The sequence below is a fragment of the Coregonus clupeaformis genome, chromosome 11 (genome assembly GCF_020615455.1).
Source record: "Coregonus clupeaformis isolate EN_2021a chromosome 11, ASM2061545v1, whole genome shotgun sequence".
NCBI classification, from domain to species: domain Eukaryota; kingdom Metazoa; phylum Chordata; class Actinopteri; order Salmoniformes; family Salmonidae; genus Coregonus; species Coregonus clupeaformis.
Window position 1 is genome coordinate 32,109,707 of NC_059202.1, and position 15,471 is coordinate 32,125,177.

At 41.1% G+C, this 15,471-nt stretch overlaps 2 protein-coding genes across 7 annotated transcripts in view; both read left to right on the forward strand.

The window, feature by feature from the left end:
• Positions 1-59: 59 nt before the first annotated feature.
• Positions 60-6,514, forward strand: gpx4a (glutathione peroxidase 4a). Of its 2 annotated transcripts, none has more exons than XM_041890247.2 (7): positions 60-230; positions 2,765-2,859; positions 2,994-3,138; positions 3,232-3,383; positions 3,654-3,678; positions 4,459-4,518; positions 6,195-6,514. In XM_041890247.2, the coding sequence occupies exons 1-7, from the start codon at positions 144-146 to the stop codon at positions 6,225-6,227; spliced, it is 597 nt and encodes a 198-aa protein (XP_041746181.1). In that variant the 5' UTR covers positions 60-143; the 3' UTR covers positions 6,228-6,514. The 2 variants fall into 2 exon arrangements, with proteins under 2 accessions (XP_041746181.1, XP_041746182.1); XM_041890248.2 differs by lacking the exon at positions 60-230 and adding an exon at positions 1,930-2,102.
• A 1,274-nt stretch (positions 6,515-7,788) lies between these two features.
• Positions 7,789-15,471, forward strand: part of LOC121576787 (phosphatidylinositol 4-phosphate 5-kinase type-1 gamma) — a 66,794-nt gene continuing 59,111 nt past the window's right edge. For all 5 annotated transcript variants that reach the window (XM_041890252.1, XM_041890254.1, XM_041890255.1 and 2 more), the window contains exon 1: positions 7,789-8,273. In XM_041890252.1, the coding sequence (XP_041746186.1) occupies positions 8,135-8,273 (139 nt within the window). In that variant the 5' untranslated portion in view covers positions 7,789-8,134. The remainder of the gene's footprint in view (positions 8,274-15,471) is intronic.

A 15,471-nucleotide genomic window follows, 5' to 3' on the forward strand; every position in this document is an offset into this window, starting at 1 on the left:
GGAGAAAAACATGCAAATTATCAAGTATAGTTATGGCACGCCCCCTGGAGGCTCAAACACCCCACAAAAGATTTGAGTACGCAGTACGTTTCACAACAAACCCTGCAGACGGAGTTTACACAATTCAATGTCGTTGTTTTAAAATGTGGCAAAAAAAGCGTGTCTTGGTATTTGGGACATTGGCAAGCTGTGGACTCGTTCTTGCGATGGGATTGTATTTGTTCACAATGGTAGGCTACTGTATACAGTACTATAGCCATATGCAGACTTAATTGTTGTGTTGTTGACTGTTACATAGGATGAAACCATTCCTTCCATTGCCCTTCTGGTGTGTGCTGATAACCTGCTATCTATAGCAAAGTGGCCTAACTTGCAGTGCATATAATTAGGACAATTTAGCTATGTTTGTGTGTTTTATTTAAGCAATAAGGCCGAGGAGGTGTGGTATATGTCCAGTATTTGGTGTGGTATATGTTACCACGACGCAACGCGGAGTGTCTGGACACAGCCCTTAGCCTTGGTATATTGGCCATATACCACAAACCTCCGAGGTGCCTTACTGATATTATAAACTGGTTACCAACGTAATTAGAGCAGTAAAAATAAATGTTTTGTCATACACGTGTTATATGGTCTGATATGCTAAATGACGTAAATGTAAATATACCACGGCTGTCAGCCAATTAGCATTCAGGGCTTGAACCACCCAGTTTATAATATGTAATTATACTACTCTGCATGATGCACTCTTCACTTGATGTCTGTGAAAAAGCCGTGTAAATACAGGGTGTTAAAAGTTAGTGTCTGGATGTCAGAAAAATTATGGACACATGAGTATCATCCCGCTGGTTTTCAGTTTAGATATTTATTTGGTATCTGGGGGGTACACATAGGGTAGGCTATCTGGTATTACAAGTCAGGACCTCCCTGCTCCCTCTTATCAATATGATCAGTGAGTAGGCTTATAATTTACCTTGTTGTGTTTGTAAGATGACATCAGTGAGTGGTAAAGTTTAAACCGGGTGAAGGGTTCATATTTTCTTCCTGCTGCACTTTATCAGAATGGTGAAATAATATATACTGAATCAATGCAGTTGCCCAACCACTGTCATGCACCACTGCCCTCAAATTAAAATATTGATACTCTCAGATCCTCTCTCTCTCTTAGAAAATGTAAACATGAGTCTCCATGCACATCTGTTGCATCTATTCTATACCATATGATGATGTTGATATGACATTTGATGGAATAAAGAACCGCTGAAATAGGAAATAACTTTTGATTTTAATCTGGTTGCCCAACTGAGACTTTGGCTTCATGCAACCCTTGTTTACGAATGATTAGGCTCTCTTGTGTGAGTCATTTGATGAGAGACTTACAGTATGAATAGCCTACTGTAATTGAACATCTCTATCACACATCACAAACAGACATGGTTTTGTTGCATGTTTATTGCACGCCTTAGTCAAGTGAAGGTTCATCTAGAGTTGATGGGATATCCAGACAAAGGTCACAAATATAAGGTCATTGCATAGTTGTTGTTTGGTGAAATAGTGGGTTTTTGGACCATAGTGATACTTTTGCTCCATCCTTTTTAAAATGTTATTGTTGATGTGAAATGTTACTGTTCATTTAGTCAGAGAGAAGTACTACTGTGTTCTGTACTTTTTGACTAATGTAACCTTTTGCGTTTAGCAAGGTCAGTTGCCAAAGATGAGGTTACCTTTGTCCTGTGCATGTCACACTTTAATGTGTCACTTCTAGGAAGAGATAACACTATCTATTGGTATGTAATGAGGACCAGCCTGTGTAGGTGTTATCATCCTTTGCTTGTCAGTGGTCAGCATAAAAGCATGCTATCAGAGAAGAATGCCATATCTTCCTAGTTATTGATTGTCAGAGTTGAATAAATTGGGGGATTAGAGCGTGTACTGTACCAAAAGGCTCAGTCAGTCAAAGGTGTGTGGGACAGAAGACTGTGTGGTCAAATCACAGGAATACTGTCACATAGGCGTTCTGCCTTTTCAGTGGACCTTACTGAAAGGCAGTCATGCGTCTACTAGGGTCTGCTGTCCTTTTCTCTGTCTTGCTGCAGACTTTGGTAAGATCACTGAGAAATGGTGAATCAACACTTCACTTTGATTCAAATGTTTTGGAGATATTGGCTATGGCAGGTTTTCTTATGTTTACATCGGCTGTTGAATCTTTCTGTCTGAGGATGTATGCCAAGTGCATATAGTGTGTTTATTGCTGGAGGGGAAAATACACCCTTGTAATCAGTAACTTTTTAACACATATCAATTGCTGCTTTTCTGTCATTCAAACACATTTTCAAAAGATGTTATTCCGTGGATTTCCGTGTAGAATGGATGAGAGCAAAGGCATTTTATTTGAATGATGATGATCACTCTGAGAGAGATAGAGGTTTGCTGAGTTTTTCTTTACAGTGAGTGTGGGTGAGCACACGTGTGTGCCTGCACGCACTCCAGCCAGGTACTTACGCGCTAGTAGCAAATCAAATCAAATTGTATTTGTCACATGCGCCGAATACAACAGGTGTAGACCTTACCTTACTTATGCTTACTTACAAGCCCTTAACCAACAATGCAGTTTTAAGAAAATATTTACTAAATAAATTAAAGTAAAAAAAGGTTACAACAATAGAACAACAATAATTAGGCTATATCCAGGGGTACCGGTACCGAGTCAACGTGCGGTACAGGTTCGTTTGGACTTACTCTCTTTCTTTCTCTCCTCTCGCAGTCTGCCCCGACAGAGGACTGGCAGACAGCCACGTCTATTTATGACTTCTCTGCAAAGGATATTGATGGCAATGAGGTGTCCCTCGAGAAATACAGGTGAGTGGGTGAAAAAATAAGTTACTCAGCACTTCCAAATACTAAATAACCACAATCATGTTATATATCATTTTACCATACCCCTTCCAAAAGCCTGTTCTTTCCTGTGTTTTAATGTGTATGTGTTTGTGTAGGGGAGATGTTGTCATCATTGTCAACGTTGCCTCTAAATGAGGGAAAACCCCAGTAAACTATTCTCAGTTTGCGGAGATGCACGCGAAGTACGCTGAGAAAGGTTTACGCATCCTGGCCTTCCCCTCCAACCAGTTCGGGAGTCAGGTAGCTACATCTCTCTTCATCAATGTTTTTTTGTCACCTAAAGCATTTCTTCTATGGGCATTTTATTACATGTGTCTTATGTGTCCATTTTAGGAACCTGGCACTGAAGCTCAGATCAAGGACTTTGCCAAGTCGTACAATGCTGAGTTCCCAATGTTCAGTAAGATTGATGTGAACGGGGATAACGCCCACCCCCTGTGGAAGTGGCTGAAGGAGCAGCCCAACGGGAAAGGCTTCCTGGGAAAGTAAGTGGAGACGTTTTGGAGAGACGTGTCACAACTAGAGTGATTAGACTCACATATCATTTTTGTTGGCCACAAATATAAAATATGTTAATACTTTAAATACATTATATCAAATTATTTACAAACTGCTTACTAATGCTCAGTAAAGTATTTGATAATGGCTTATATACCGTATATAAGCAGATATTTTAAATGTAACATGTATGAGTTTGGTTATTGTTACTGTGTTAATGATTGCTTTATCTTATGATCTTGTTTTCTTCCCAACAGTGGCATCAAATGGAATTTCACAAAGGTAAATATTTCTTATTAGTCATCATCAGATATCCCCATCAGCAGAAAGTTGACACAGCTCTGAGTTACCCAGAGTTATGTGCCAAGAGTTTATCTCTGGTGAAAGCAAAGGTTGCTCATTGCATGCCCATTGAGTTCAATGTTATAGCCTCTGTTAACAAAATAAAATAAAAATGGTAGTCTTATTATTATGGTCTTTCTTGGCCCAGGGTCATACAAATACATTTACATTTTACATTTTAGTCATTTAGCAGACGCTCTTATCCAGAGCGACTTACAGTTAGTGAGTGCATACATTTTCATACTGGCCCCCCGTGGGAAACGAACCCACAACCCTGGCGTTGCAAGCGCCATGCTCTAATAACTGAGCTACAGGGGACTTAAATACAATGCAGTTTTAAAAATACATACTTAAATGGAAGTATATTTTCTGCATTTATGAGTTGGGGAGTTGTGGGGTTAACGAATTGAAAACAAAACACCTAGACTATTATCAGATTTTGCTGTTAGATAATGGAAGTTTAAAGTGATGCTCCAGAGCTTTTGTATAATTTCAGCCAGTAGTTTTGAAGGTAGTGCTCATGAGCCAAAACGGGTCCCCGAAAATGGTGCACTACGTCATCCATTTTGCATGACATGTTACACGTGTTTTTATTTATAAAATGTTTTTTTGCAATACAATATGTTATGAATTTGTAAATGCTTAAGATCCCGGACTGAATCTTTAATGCAGAATGAGTTTCAATGTACATCACTCAGTTCCTTTTCTCTGTCTTTGTAGTTCCTGATCAACCGAGAGGGCCAGGTTATGAAGAGATATGGACCAATGGATGATCCCAGCGTAAGTCAATGACTGTAATTACAGCACAGGCCTATGATGGGCTCACTGACATGTCCATGTGATGTAGCAGCACTCAGCCATAACCTCAGGCCTGGCCTGGAATAACCCTCTCTATCATTCTGCCTTGTGACTTTGCCACTGAAATGATGCATTATCCACCATTTGTAAATGCTTCCTGGAAACCTTTTTATGTGATCACAAGCCCGTAAAATTGGGGGGGTTGCAGCAATTCTCTATCAAGCACACAGAAAATGTGAATATTTACATATAAGTAATTTAGCAGATGCTCTTATCCAGAGCGACTTACAAATTGGTGCATTCAACTTAGGATAGCCAGTGGGACAACCACTCCCTTTTTTTTTGGTGGGGGAGGGGGGGTAGAAGGATTACTGTTATAGGGCAGGCTTTCTTTAACGGCTGCTCAGATATGTTATATCTCTCATACAGTGTCGCTACTGAACGGGAAATCCAATAGACTACAACTGTCTATAGCTGGCTACTGTCATGGCTCTTACCTAACAAATTAAATACAATTATATTAAATCCATATAAGGAGAGAAACATAACTGAAAAACAACTAAAAGACATGGATGCCGGAATGGTGTCCTCACTATATGATAGGCTAGTGACTCATAATATAAAACATTTACCTGTTATGGAGGTCTGGGAGAAGGACCTGCAAAGTTCAGGGTTTAAATGGGATTGGACCACAATATGGGACAATATTTTTTCCTCTTCTAAGAGCCTTGCCCTTCAACTTAATCATTTTAAATTTGCTCAAAGGTTTTATTTTACCCCTGAGTGAAGGTTAAAAATGAAGCTTGTGTAATAAATGTACCCAAACTGAGGTGGGCAATTATATGCATACGCTTTGGAGCTGTGTACCTACCGGTAAAGTCTCTTTGGGTTCAAGTGTTTTAAATGGTATTCTTGGCAGGGGCCTACCTGTTTGCCCATCCCCCCTCCTGCTGGATTGTAGCCCTAGCATTTCCTTATCTTATCAAGAGAGGCAGATTGTTATGGCTGCATTAACAGCAGGCAAAAAAACAATTCTAAGGAGTTAGTTTGAACCGGCTATTACCCTTTGCAGATTTTGGTTGCTTATGTACTAGACTAGGACATTGCGCAGCTGGAAAGATCCACTGCCAGACTGCGTGGGGCCAAGCCCGAAACTCTGGTAAATTGGTAATATGCTGTCTCCCACTTGCAAGACCTAATTTAACAACAACGTTTGGTCTTGCGGATGGGATTGCCCTGCTCTTGTCTATTTTTTATATTCCTATGTGGCTCTGGGTTGGTAGCCTTTGAGATTAAAATTTGAATAGACCGATTGAATTTGGGAATACTGAAACCTATTTACATTTACATTTAAGTCATTTAGCAGACACTCTTAACCAGAGCGACTTACAGTTAGTGAGTGCATACATTATATATATATATATATATATATATATATTTTTTTCATACTGGCATATTTGGTTTTGTTTGGTTTTGTCCTTTTTCATTTGTATGGTGTTTTTTTATTTTCTCCCTATTGAACTGTACATATTTGCAAGTATTGTATCTTCAAACTGTAATTGTCTAGGACATGCAAAAAAAAAGAATAAATCATTGTTCACAAAAAAAAAGAGACATGGATGCAATTCATCACACCTATTTCTTCTCCTTCATTTCAGGTGGTGGAGAAGGATCTTCCTAAGTACCTGTAATTCTTCCATGACTGACTGACTGACTAATGCACTGATACTCCATCCGGTGGGCCAATGGGTGTTAGTGGGTCCATTCCCCAGACCAGTGACGGTCTGTCCGCAAACCCGCCTAACGGACAGGACAGACCTGATGAAAATGGCGTGCATCCCCTTGGGAGGACCCCCTATACCCAATCCATTACACTGGAGAGGAACCCTGACCTCTACAACTGTTCCCTTTGAATACTTAAAACTGAATGTGCATAATAAAAAATATGAAAATAATAAACTGAACTCTTTTGTGCTAATTCTGTTGTCAAGTGTGTTTATTGTCAATGGGGAATACATCTTTCTGTTTCTTGTTTTGAATTCCCATCACATACTACACAAGTAGAACAGTAATAAAACCATCGTTCCTGTTACTAACTTGTTTTGCTATGCTGATGTTTTGCCAGGAGTTGATGATGTGGACAAGGTTGTTCCATGTGATGCAACAAGAAGTTAAAGTTACTGATTACCTAAAAAGGAGATAGTCACCTGAGAGCATTCCTTCATATGAGTGGTAGTGCCTGAAATTGAATTTGTGAAATTGTTCTGCTGAAATGTCGTTACCCTGCCCTCTACTGTATTTGAGAGCAAAATGGTACTACCATAGAGTCCCTTTGCTCTGTTGACAGACTGTTGGCCACTGAGTTCATACTTAAGCAATAAGGCCCGAGGTGGTGTGGGCTGGATACAGCCCCTAGCTGTGGTATATTGCCCATATACCACAAACCCCTGAGGTGCCTTAATGCTTTTACAAACTGGTTACCAATGTAATTAGAATAGTAAAAATTATTTTTTTGTCATACCCGTGGTATACAGTCTGATATACCATGGCTTTCAGCCAACCAGCATTCAGGGCTCGAACGACCCGGTTTATAATTTCAAATGAACACTCATGATGAATCTGCATTTGATTAATAATCTACATTAAGCCCAGTCAGATTTAATCAAGTTCTGTAGATGGACAGGTCAGGTTAGTTGTTAGAAATGCAGTTCACATTGCCATTCACAACAACAGCTATTATTTTAGTTGATTACGTTAAGAAGAGCCCTTTGCCGACCAGAATACATTTGAGGACCTGATAGTTGACAAAATAACAAAGGTTGACTCAGGGTCCCTTCGTCCCTACAATGCTCAGCCAATCTATAATACCACAAATGCTATTTTCCTTTTAACTCTCCTACCAAGAAGAGCAGAAGCCTACAAGCCTCTGTAGGTGCTTGTCAGTCATTCTGCAACCTGAGCTTTTTCAATGATGGAAGAGGAGCAGTGCCTCATCAAGGTGCCACGGATTTCAGATATCAAAGGCAATCCCTGGCTTTTGTTGATGGGGACCAATAAATATGCTAGTCTGAGAGTATACCATCTTTGTGCAGAATACATGCATCAATAGATTTGGTCATCATCCATTTTGAAAGGTCATGGACAGGAGTCAAGCTAGGTAGCTAGCCACCCTTTTTGAGGATAAAACATGTTTTGTTCGTCAATTAAAAAAGGAAGGATTCAATCAAAGCAGTTAATTTTGTTTATTGTAGCCATATTTCATTTATACTTGCCTTGCACAGGGGAATACGTGACGTACAGTCAAGCCAATGGCAGCAGTTCTTCAATAATCAGTCGGAGGGAGACAGAATGCACAGCATCTGCCAGCGACAGCAGCAAGTGCAGTCGAACCGAGAGGACCTGTGCCGCCGAAGCGCTGATAACAACTGCACGGATGCCTGGTCTTGGACCATAACGGATATCACACTGAATTTCTTGTTTTAATTTCATATTATAGTTTAGCTGTAGGACGTTGAATAACAACAGTTATTTTTCTACGAATCGCGCCATCGCTGTTGGTCATTCATTCGGAGGGCTCGCCCTTTCTCCGGGAGTCTGAATGGAAGCAGCACTGCCAGCAGCTGAGGGAGCGGTTGGGCTGTCAGAGGCCAGGGAAGCGAGTCCTTTTTCCGGGGCCACAGCATCCGAGGATGCGGACACTGTCATTGGAGTTAGCTATGGAATGGATAGCGACTTCGGTAACTAAATATTTGTATTGAGTAAAGCTATATCTGGCATTGTATTAGCTAGCTGTATTGATGCAGTTCCAGACGTGGCTGTGGTTCTGTGGTTCATCTTCTTTTAGCCAGGTAACATTACTAGCTAGCCATGCAAGGAATGTAAGCAAGTTATGCTAACCTGCTAGCTAGCTGACTCAGCTAGCTAGCAGGTTAGGCTGACTGTCATTGAGATTACAGCTAGCAGCAAGGTAACTCACTGAATGCCACATCAATTTAACTTCATACAGGGTGAAAATAAGTATTTTTTTCAAATGTTTAACTTTGACATTAGCTTGGATGGGAAGCTAGAGAATGCTAGGGATGCTAGCAAGCATCCGACCATACCTTGATGAAGAAGCGTGCCACTGGCACTGCCTGTAGTGGTGGGGAGTCGACTCCAAAATAATCGATTCCTCGACTCCTTGTCAGTCGACTATCATTTCTGGGTGTCAAGCTTCGATTCTGCTAGGAATCGACTCCTAATATTCAGTATTTTTGCAATTTAGGAAACTATTTGCCGTAGTCTACTTCGAGAACACAAAGTCTTGCATCTTTAACAGCAAAGAAAGAGCAAACTAGCGAGAGAGAGAGAGAGAGAGAGATGGGAGGGGGCACAGCCAGACATGAGTAGGCGTGTCCGCCACCAGGCAGACGGTCAGAACCGTGCATCGGTAACCAGAAGATGGAGGCTATCGCAATGCTGTATTTCGCCAGTTATTGGCTTGCAATGTCTCGCGCAAGTTCACTAAAGTAGGGGTTATCAATGAGTAGGCTGAGCTATTCTACACGCAACAGACCAAAGTCCAAACACACACTAGCGTTTTTCATAACGAAGAGGAAGAGGAGCAGGCGAGCCAGTGAGGGAAAGAGGATCGGGGCAGTCAGAACCGTGCGTATAGGCCATATTTTGGTAATCTGTATCTAGCAATGTATTGTCTAGCAATGCCTCGTAAATTAACCAAAATTATATATTAGGCTATCAATGAGTATGGCTAAACTATTCTTCATGGTGCCAGTGAATTGAAGTTGAACATCGCCAAATGCATCAGTTTAATTAGCCCTAAATGTGCAATAAAAACTATTATGCCTATAGTTTATTTAATGAAACCCTGGCTGTTGATGTCCTAGGTCAGGGCTCTCCAACCCTGTTCCTGGAGAGCTACCTTCCTGTTGGTTTTCGCTCCAACTCCAGTTGTAACTAACCTGATTCAGTTGATCAACCAGCTAATTATTTAATCAGATGCGCTAGATTAGGTTTGGAGTGAAAACCTACAGGATGGTAGCTCTACACACGAACAGGGTTGGAGAGCCCTGTCCTAGGCAATAGATTGCAAAGCAGCATCCCCGCTAAACTTTTTGGAAATGGCAAATTCATTTGTTTAATCCATAAACATAGTCAAGTGCAAATACGATTCATGAGCTCAAGTCAGCAGCATGGGGGGCATTGTTATTAGGAAGTACGTCACAATTCATCAATTTAAATGTTATGGGGATACCTATACATTTGGCAGTTATCCCTGTAGCCTATTATCGTCAAGACATGACGTTGAAATATATTCATGCCTACAATAAAAACCACCAGGCTATCGTTATAAGAGTCAATTAAATTAGAAAAAAATAAGAATTACAGGGGGCAGTTTGGAAAAACGAAGCCTGTGTGTATCGTCCTCTGGAATAACGCACATGCTTGGATAATAATTACAAAACCAACGTCACTAGTAATACCCGTCCGAATAGGGCTATAACATGGCAAAGAATAGGTTTATCAGCGTAGATTGCCCGGCGTCATCCCATGGGATCCGTCAAGGTTGCGCACAGCAGATGTATTCTAGTTCCAACACAACACTTAGGCCTTTTATAGGTGAAATTGATGAGCAAATGGGCAGCATCATGCTCATGTCAGTCCTCTAGAACGCAAATGTAGTCTTCCTAGTTAGACTGCAATAATGAGGTGGTGTTTGTGTATTTTGGGAGTCGAGCAAGAGTCGACTCCTACGACTCCAACCACAGGAGTCAGAGTCGAGTCCAAAAAGCTTGGAGTCGTGCACCACTAACTGCCTGTGATGTTGCCCTGTAGTGTGTACAATTTGGCAGGTATAGTTTAGCTAGCTACTATCTTGGAAATAAATCTGAAGAATGCATTCAAGGATTTGGAAAGAAAACTCACTGTTTTCTTCCGTTTGTCTTATTTTCTAATAACTGTATGCAATACTTGCCTGCCTGATCCGATTTCTACCCAGGTCATGATCCTATAGGTCTACTTTGAGGTATAGCCTAGGTTACCTATACTCTAGTCTATTCAGAAAGATACAAAAAGGTTATGTATGATGGTGGTGCTGCAATGTTCACAGTCCTCTGCAATGGCCAGATGGGAACATTTCATATAGCTGAATTTGAATACACAGTCTAGGTTTTCTCCTCTTGCTATTTTTCTCTGCTGTCAACACTGTGGACTGATTCCAAATCCCTTCATCCGACAGTGCCAGAAACCCACTTGATTAAACCTTTTCTGCATGTGTTCTCTTCTGTTGAGGGCTCCGGAAATAATGAGGTTTGTAGAGGTTCGGCTCATCTCTGAAATGTTGGTGATAGTGTATTGGCTCTCTTTGAAATCACTTTTCTTATCACTATTTTTGGAAGCGAAACTGATGGTTCAAAAAAGGAATTTGCCTACTAGGCCATTGCAGTTCCTTATTGTCCGTTTTTAAAAAATAAACTCATCCTTCTCATGTTGTAAGTTTGTATTGAATTGTTGTTGACGCTATCTCGTTTAATCTGTTTTAGCCTGGCCAGGGAATACTGAAGAAAAATAGCTTCATAGCTAGGCCTAACTGGCAATTTTACACTGTGAGATCAAAAACAATTGAGTAATGTGCTGTGTCCCTGTCAACTAAATGAGGTGAAGACATTTCTCATTTGTTAATTCCAGCCCAGTTTCACGTTTTGGGGAGATTTAATGATACATTACAGATGTTTGAAAGCACAAGCTCGTATTTCACATTAAAATGTGGGCCTAACTTTATTTACAGTGCAGTCAACATACATGTCATGTCACATAACATACTTTAATAGCGGTTGCGTAATAGCTGAATGTGTACCTCGGGAATCTGTGCAATGGCTTTCCTCCTAATGTGTGTGTGTGTGTGTGTGGCGTTGCTGAGCCAGCTGTGTCAGTCACGTTATGTTAGCTGGTCCCCTTAACTGTATGTCAAGGCTGGAAGATTTTATCATGTCCCTTGTGAGAAAAGCGCTGACTCTGACAAGAGGCAAGGCCATACTTCAGGACAAAACTCCCATGAATCAGTCTAGGGAGGGACATGCAGGAGTGCTGCTGCTCAGGTGTGGGTGAAAATGAAAGTTCAGTTTGAGTGTGCACATTGCACTGAATGTACAGGAATGGATGCATGGAGATCTTCACACATTAATTGTTTTATTATGTAGAGAAGTGTAGACTAAATGGAAGCCATGCTATTATACCACTGGGATTTGTACTGGTATAGCCTTTTGCAGAAATAGGCTAAGATAGAGCTGGGACGATAAACCAAAAATTATTGACACCGACTACTTATTGCAGGCATTTTGCTGATATCATTCATTACGATAATATACTGAACAAAAATATAAATGCAACATGTAAAGTGTTGGTCCCATGTTTCATGAGCTGAAATAAAATATCCCAGAAATGTTCCACACACAAAAAGCTTATTTCTCTCTAATTTTGTGCACAAATCTGTTTACATCCCTTTTATTGAGCATGTTTCCTTTGCCAAGATAATCCATCCACCTGTGAGGTGTGGCATATCAAGAAGCTGATTAAACAGCATGGTCATTACACAGGTGCACCTTGTTCTGGGGACAATAAAAGGCCACTCTAAAATGTGCAGTTTTGTCATACAACACAATGCCACAGATGTCTCAAATTTTGAGGGAGCGCGCAATTGTAATGCTGACTGCAGGAATGTCCACCAGAGGTTTTGCCAGTGGATGGAATGTTAATTTCTCTACCATAAGCCACCTCCAACATCGTTTTAGACTATTTGGCAGTACGTCCAACTGGCCTCAACTGCAGGCCACGTGTAACCACGCCAGCCCAGGACCTCCACATCCGGCTTCTTCACACGCGGGATCGTCTGAGACCAGCAACCCGGACAGCTGATGAAACTGAGGAGTATTTCTGTCTGTAATAAAGCCCTTTTGTGGGGAAAAACTCATTCTGATTGGCTGGGCCTGGCTTCCCGGTGGGTGGGCCTGTCTCCCAAGTGGGTGGGCCAATGCCCTCCCAGGCCCACCCATGGCTGCACCCCTGCCCAGCCATGTGAAATCCATAGATTAGGGCCTAATGAATTTATTTCAATTGACTGATTTCCTTATATGAACTGTAACTCAGTAAATCGTTTAAATTGTTGCATGTTGCGTTCATAATTTTATACAATATAGTAGCTTTTACTTGAGAAATTTGAGGTTTGAAATAAAATATGTTTGCGCATATGGGTGATTGTTAATGGACCAATTGATGGCTACAACAATCAAACTAGTAGTAGTAGTTTTTTAAAGGGTAATAAAACAACTTTAGTGCACATTAATGTTATAAACGTATCATTCTATTTATCGTTATTGCGTCATATAAAATTTTATTTATCACATGCGCCAAATACAACAGGTGAAATGCTTACTTACAAGCCCTTAACCAACAATGCAGTTCAAGAAATAGTTAAGAAAATATTTACTAAATAAACTAAAGTAAAATATTTAATAAAAAGTAACACAATAAAATAACAATAACGAGGCTATATCCAGGGGGTACCGGTACAGAGTCAATGTGCGGGGGTACAGGTTAGTCGAGGTAATTTGTATATGTAGGTAGGGGTAAAGTGACTATGCATAGATATTAAACAGCAAGTAGCAGCAGTGTAAAAACAAAGGGGGGGGTCAATGTAAATAGTCCGGGTGGCCATTTGATTAATTGTTCAGCAGTCTTATGGCTTGGGGGTAGAAGCTATTAAGAATTATTTTGGACCTAGACTTGGCACTCAGGTACCGCTTGCCATGCAGTAACAGTCTATGACTTGGGTGACTGGAGTCTTTGAAAATGTTTTGGGCCTTCCTCTGACACTGCCTAGTATGTAGATCCTGGATGGCAGGAAGCTTGGCCCCAGTGATGTACTGGGCCGTACGCACTACCCTCTGTAGCGCCTTACGGTCGGATGCCGAGCAGTTGCCATACCAGGCGGTGATGCAACCGGTCAGGATGCTCTCGATTGGCAGCTGTATAACTTTTTGAGTCTCCTGAGGGGGAAAAGGTGTTGTCGTGCCCTCTTCACGACTGTCTTGGTGTGTTTGGACCATGATAGTTTGTTGGTGATGTGGACACCAAGGAACTTGGAAACTCTCAACTCCGGCAATATATCACAATATGGATTTTTGTCCATATCGCCCAGATCTAGGCTAATATAGAAATTCTTACTCACCAATTCCAAAATCTACCCGTATTTGGCGGGTGTTCATTTCCCACCCTGAGGCTAACTGATGCAGTGTTAGCAAAATCTTTACAATTTGACTAATGAAGTTTAATTTAGACTAGCAAATAGGCGAAAACACCACTTTCCACAGACATGCAATGAAAGCTTTCCATGTAGGAATGCCAACTGACGTATGATGTAGAGAGAATTTTCTTACTTCCCTGGGGATGTTTGATAAAGCTTGATCCACGACTCTCAGGCAGCTAGCTACATTTTCTGGAGAGCAAACTAGGGTTGTTTTTCAGGACACAAACAATGTCACATCACGTGTGACTAATGGATGATAATTTAGGCTACTGGTCACATCTCCCCAATGGCTCCCCAACCTGACGCCCTGTTGTGGAAAAATTCAACCTGAGATTATTTGGTTTCCCAGCTGATATTTGTCTGTTTTACATTCCACGTCCTTTCGCCCTGCTATCTTGACTTCACGATCAAGTCTAAATTTAGCAACTAGTCTTTCACTCATACTTTCACCCGCACACACCCAATAATGTTGTGTGTGTGTGCGCCACGCCTTCTGGTGTAGATCTTCCAATTCTGAGGTTTAGCTGTTGCACCTGATAAGCCATAATGGACTGATTTGTAGGTGCTCCACAGGCCAACTCCATCTGCTGCTGTCTGCTCGGAATGGGTCTTTCTTTGGCAATTGTTTGGTCAGATATGAGATCATAAAGGTGCATGCTGAGTTGACAGCCTGACCATTCTAAATAAGTAGACTAGGCCTAAGCCAGCCCACCAATAGGCCAAGGCTATTGATTATATCATCATCACTTATGGAAAGAGGAACATAATCCAGGGCTTTACGCTGACCTTTTTTACAAGGACCACAAGTGCGCCTAAATTGAACAAATGTAGGTGCCACACACACAAAGAAATGAAGGAGCACAATGAAAAAGGATTAGAGATATTAAAGCTAGAATCTTTAATTTTTCTAGGCACATTGGTGCTCCTAAATTTTAATTCCAGGTCGCACAGCAAAATATTTAGGCGCATATGTGAGTGAAATGGTCGCACAGTAGTGCCCTGTAATCAGATTGTCACTGCTGAATAAGGATAAGATCTCAATTATCTGTGGTTGATTGGGCCCATTGTTCTGTGAAATTTTTGTCTGTAATATATGGGCTCTCCATTAGAGCTGGGATGATAAACCGAAAATGTATTGACACCAATCACATATCGCAGGCATCTTGCTGTTATCGTTCATTGCAATAAGTAGCCTATACTAGAGAAATGTGAAGTTTGAAATTAAATAAGTTTGCTAATATGGTTGATTGTTAATAGGACAATTTGTGAAGAGGTGGTGTTGAAGGAGTCAGGCGCAGGAGGGTAAATCACAGAATAACAGGCTTTAATCCGCAAAATACAGGTTTACGCAGAAATTCGTCAAACACACTCCAGGGCACAAAACAGGCGCACTGGAAAATACAAGGCACACGGGAAATACTCCCGTCAATACAAAATACACGAGTTCCACCGAGCTTCACTAACCTCCACAAATAAACAATCACCCACACAGACAAGGAAGCAGAGGGAACACTTATACGATGACTAATGAGGAATAAGGACCAGGTGTGTGTGTGATTGAAGACAAGACAAATGGAGTGATGATAAATGGATCGACAGTTGCTAGTAAGCCGGTGACGCCGAATGCCGAA